Source organism: Morone saxatilis, unplaced genomic scaffold (genome assembly GCF_004916995.1).
Source record: "Morone saxatilis isolate NCDOM2014 unplaced genomic scaffold, NCSU_SB_2.0 Contig10, whole genome shotgun sequence".
Taxonomy (NCBI): domain Eukaryota; kingdom Metazoa; phylum Chordata; class Actinopteri; family Moronidae; genus Morone; species Morone saxatilis.
Window position 1 is genome coordinate 19,591,307 of NW_023339652.1, and position 5,502 is coordinate 19,596,808.

The 5,502-nt window shown below is 40.2% G+C and overlaps 1 protein-coding gene across 1 annotated transcript in view; it reads right to left on the minus strand.

Annotated features, from left to right (window-relative positions):
• Window positions 1–5,502, minus strand: part of LOC118337638 (LARGE xylosyl- and glucuronyltransferase 1-like) — a gene marked incomplete in the record, with an annotated part of 118,997 nt that overhangs the window by 7,497 nt on the left and 105,998 nt on the right. Inside the window, 2 exon segments of the mRNA XM_035674760.1 lie at window positions 2,204–2,252; window positions 2,375–2,538. Coding sequence (XP_035530653.1) covers window positions 2,204–2,252; window positions 2,375–2,538 — 213 coding nt within the window.

Consider the following 5,502-nt stretch of genomic DNA (forward strand, 5'->3'; position numbering starts at 1 on the left):
CTTAATTTGGTTCGCGATTTCTGATCAACACAGGGTTTTCAGCATCAACACAAAGTTTTATTGTATCTTGAGTCTGAACACAGTGAAGAAAGATATAGTATTTTGAGTTTCTTCATGAAATGAAGCCACAGTGTTTCCTCTATGTTGATTTTGGAGCGGCGGCCCACCGCTGTTAAATTTCTGCCACCACGGTATCAGAAATGGGCAGACGCACAATGTAGTCACGCGTTGCCTTTTAATGATCCTGCCCGACATAATGCAGCCCCGTTGGCTGCCGCTCACATTGCAATTTAACAACAAGTAGAACTATTCAGAGGTATTGGGGCTGTCCAGTTTAACTCCACATACTGTTGTGTTTGAGTTAGCCTTATTGTCAAAACGTTCGCTTTCTTCCAAGTCGAATACTTAAAACTAACAGCTCACCAAAACGTCACCGCCCGGTGGGTCTGGTTTAATTGGACAAACGTTCAGACTTGTCAGTCTTCAACTCAACGGTCCTGATATCAAACATCTAGAAACATTAAAACGGTAAATATATTTGTTTGTGTTGCAGCGAAGTTCAGTTCTGTTCATACCATCCCTCCAGAAAAACGCGATTATGCGATTGCATAATTCAATGCATAATCAAGCCAAATCCGCATATTATATTCGCACTTTCGCCGCATAAATTGCCGATTTCCACGCAATATATGCGAGGCTTGCATGATTTCATAATCCATGCATTTTCGGTCCAAAAAGTAGTTGTGTGTTACTTCACTCAAGAGCAGCCATTTTCCCCTGTTGCCATGGAACGTTATGAAGTGACGTAATTTACGCGACGTGAACATCATTGAAAAGCTGCAAACCCCACGATGAAAACCTTACAGTTGTAAGTATATTAGTACGTATGTAAATGTACGACAATAAGCAGATTGCACTTTGTGCATTGGAAGCACTTATTTTCAGCAGGAAGATGTCCTGTTTTGTATAGCTACCTCTGTAAACACGGAAGCACACATTTTTTTTTTATATTTTTATTATCATTTTTACAGAAGTTGTAGCATATTCCTTTTGTAAAAGCTTACAGAATTGTTTGACTCATCAATGTTTTGTAAGTTTGAGCCCATGTGGTTATTAAGGGGGGTCTGAACAGGGGGGGTCTGGTTCGGACAGGCCTGCCCCCACTGCTAAAGAAAATCCTAGAGGAAACACTGGGCCACCACCATGACTCTTGTTGCAAGTTTCCAGCAGCATATACATAGTTTCTCAATGCGCAACTGTCAGAAGAACATGCTCGCATTGATGAAAGGAACTGATAACCTTGGTGGCAGTCTCAGGTTATGAGACTGCTTAATTCATCTTCAGCACTGTATGTAAGGTTTGTTTTTGTGAGCAGCATAAAGTGAACTACAACTTGCTATATAATATATATATATAACATATAGTGGTAAAATGATAAATAAAACTACATTCAACCGTGAATAGTGACCTTGTTACCATGAAGCATAATTCTCATCGTCAGCTCACTGCTGGCAGTTGATTGGATGTCTCTTACCAAAATCTCCTTGGGAGTCGTAGGCGACTTCTCTTCCTCAGTTTTATCAACACATGCTTGTACCTTTGATGTTTGATCAAAAACCAGATGTAACAGACAGCTGTTCATCTTCTGTACAGATGATTTAACTATTTTTCTGCTCATCTAAGCCTTGGGCGTGCTCTAAAAGAACCATCCGCAGTTCTGGGCAGGCACTTTCAAAAAATACTTGAGGTGATTGGATGAACCATCTATCTATTAAAAAGCAAACTTCAACCAATCAGATAAACAGACCATATAACCTAGTTAAACTCTTATCGAAGCCAGTTGAAAGATGAGAGAAAACACATTTTCCATGGAGAAAAGCCTTCAGTGCTGTTGTTTGCTCTTCTTTCAATGAAGAAATACTCTCCAGTTCTAATACAACTGATCCTAGCAACATCTATGCTAACCTCTTCATCAGCCACCATTGTTGTTTTCGAGCAACCAGTCACTTCTCGCACACGTTGTCACACAAACCTAACATTAAACCACACCCGTAGCTGCCAGTAGTTCCTCAAAGGACACTGAGGACAAAAGCATAGCTTGAGTCCAGCTGCCTTGCAGATTAGGTCTTATTTATTGTCACTTAACATTATCTATGTTGAAAATATGTGGAACTTACTTCTGAAAAACCTCCTCCCAATTTACTATTCTATAACACCGGCAGAGTCCTGTCCTGTCCTGTCCACTTTCACACCTAAGCACACCAGTGGAACAAGTGCAGAACAGAAAGTTCTCCATTTACATGCAGGGGAGTCTTTAACAACAGACTATGGTTATAGAAGACTGAGCTTTGTTGCTGCTGGTGTAGAACAGTACCTGTCCATTGAGAGCTGGGCGACTAGGGTGACGTCAGTGCTGTCAGAGCTGGGTTCATACTCATAGTGAAGGAAGTAGAGGTGAGTTCGGTGGACGGTGAAACGCTCTCGACGAAACTCGTAGCAAGGATCATCTTCGTCCAGTTCTGACAGAGTCTTCTGGAGCTGCAGGCAGAGAGGAGAGGAACACCAACAGTCAGCCATTTTATGTACCATGAGGTTAAAGATGATGCTGCAGACTTTGATTGTTGCATCAGAGTCTGTAGCCTCCAGAGATGTTCTGTGCTTTTATCCAAAGCACTTTATAATTTGCCTATCAATCACCCATTCACATAGAGACTCACACACAGATGGCAGTGAGCTACCACGCAAAGCCTAACCATCAGGAGCAATTTGGGGTTCAGTGTCTTGCTCAAAGGCAGGGTAATTATTATATATTATATCATATATCATATCTATGTGAAGCTTGATTCATTAAATCATTGTTTGCTCACATTCATAGTGTTTTAAACCTTCAATCTTTATACTGCAGAAGCTGCAACAGAGCAAGAAAAGTTTGTATGTGACATGAAATTAATTTACATTTTAAGTAACTAATTAGAAAAGTGAGGAAATAATCATAGTTTGGATTAATAGCCACTACTTTGATAAGGTTAGGAAACCTTTGTCATCATGGTTATAAAAAAAACCTGTTGGCAGAAATGGACTCCAGTGTTAATTGATCCATCCAACCCAAACTTGTCACTACAAGGTTTTTAGGGTGTATAACAATGTCAGCTTTCCACAGGTAGAAAAAATACACTTATTTACTCAAGTAGAAGTACAGATACAGATAGAGATACTAAAAAAACTGATTCAGCTCCTTTACTCAAGTAAAAGTGAAATTTTAAGTAAAAAGTACTCTTCATGTTACGTTTGTCATGTGTGATATGCACCGGTATTGATGTTGGGAAGGCATGCACTGATGCAAAATAATAATAATTTATAATGCATTATTACTAAAATAACAATCCTGTTTTTAGTGGAAAGTTAAAAAACCCCCAGATATTTGTGTAAAAATGTAGCGGTAAAAGCAACAAATTTAAATAAAAAATAAATAAATATAGTACAGATACCTGAAAACTTGAGTACAGTAACAAAGTATTTGTATTTGTACTTCCCACCTCTACAGCCTTCGCTCCTGACACACGAATCGTGACTCAGATTACCACTAGAGTTCTTTGTCAGTAAAAACCTGCATCTTACTTTAGTACATTTAAATGGATAACAACTGGTAATAATGTTGTTTTTCACTGGAGAACTTCAATGTCTACATGTGTACTGAATTGTTAGGGTGGTCATTCTGGAACAGCATGGGTTAAGTTTTTGAGGCATTTCTGTGTCCTGTATGCCACTGGATACTACAGACCCAGGTCTCTAATCCTACAAAAGTCAATTAAGCAGCAAGCTGTTACAATTTAATGCAAGTAAAATGCAGTTTTCCAATTAATTCACCCTGATTATCTCTTGTCAACTGTCTGATGAGATGTCACACACAAACAGTGATAGAGGATTGGCTGAGCACAAAGCTAGAGCCTTCTGCACACAGCGTACACATAATGTAGAACTGATGTGTTCATAGATCAACGCATCAATTGAACTATGAATGGATGTCAGCAATCTGTCCTCAGGTCTATGTAACTTGATTTCAGTTCAAGTGAAGATGAGCTCCACACACTGGAATCACTGAAATGCAGTCATTTTGCCTTGGGGAACAGCAGAAAGACGTGGCTGAAGGGCTGTCAGCAGAGGACGTGGTGTGTGGCGTCGCTCTGCTTCCAACAGTGTGATTAGTGGAGTTGCAGTGAGTGACTGGGCCGCAGTGGCACTGTGGCCCTGTGGCCCAGAAGGAGCCCGGATCTGCAATGTACTGCTGAAGCCAATCCCTCAGTGACTTCATTAGTCTAATCATCACTTTAATGGGATTTAAATCGCTGCTCAAACTCTGAAAAATTGAGTGAGCAAACTATTTCCTGAGTTAAGGACACATTAGTATTGAGTGTTGGCAAAAAAGGCTCGGGCACACCATGATGGAAAATTATAATGTGATTAACTGACCACAGAGCTGACACTTAAATAATTCTAAAGCTCCACAGTGGCTGGTCCTGTAAAAAAAACTCCTGACAATGGTGACCTTGAGCAGGTTAGAAGCATCAACTGCTCAATGATAAAACAGTAACATAAAGTCTATACAGTATGCTGGATCTCTGTCTCTAAAGATTCTGTGTCTTTTGCAGTCTTGACATGGTAAGTTGTACACAAGGCCATTCAAGACATTCATGGTTTTGCTCTCAGTTGTACAAAGGACTGTCTTCCCTAACCCTAAATTTACACCAGACACAAGATGTCAGTGGTGTGTATGTGCTACTGAAGCATCCATCTGCTTAGATGGCTCTGACTGACACTGTTAGGGCTGTCACTGTCCCCAGAACCAGCTGTTCCTTCAGCAGCACAGCTCCTGAGGAGTTGAAAGAACAGTAGCCAGACAAACTGTCCTCACCAGGTTCTCTGATACAGAAATGCCATGGACAAAAAAGGTTTTCAAGATGCTCAATAAGGGCTATACAGGAAGAGTGATGTGTAAACCTATCATGAAGCCACCAACTAGTTTGTGGAGTACCATTTTGAAGCTCTAAGTTTGGCATTTTGGTTGTCTCCGTGACAGTTTGTCAGACCCAGTGGAGGTGACATACTGTAAGTTGAGCTGCTCCAATTGGTTGCGCAGTTTCGTTTTATCCGTAGCAGGAAAAAATGGCAGCTTCCTGGTCACACATGTCCTTATTTACAGATAAACAGCACACTAAAATATGTGAAAAGATTTGAGGAGAGAAATAGTATAACAATAGCATAATCTTAATCCATATTTGATCAGCACTGCTTAGTTTGACAGTTTGATCTGAGTGGACAGTAGGGTTGGGTATCGGTTGGGTTTTATCCAATACCGGTGCCTACTCGGTATTTTTTAAACAGTTCCAGTGCTTAAACGGTTCTCGAACCGGTACTTAAAAAAACGAAACCACACACACACTTTGTCAAAAAACAATACCCTTTTATTTCCAGGGCCAAATTGAACACAATATTAACTTAAAT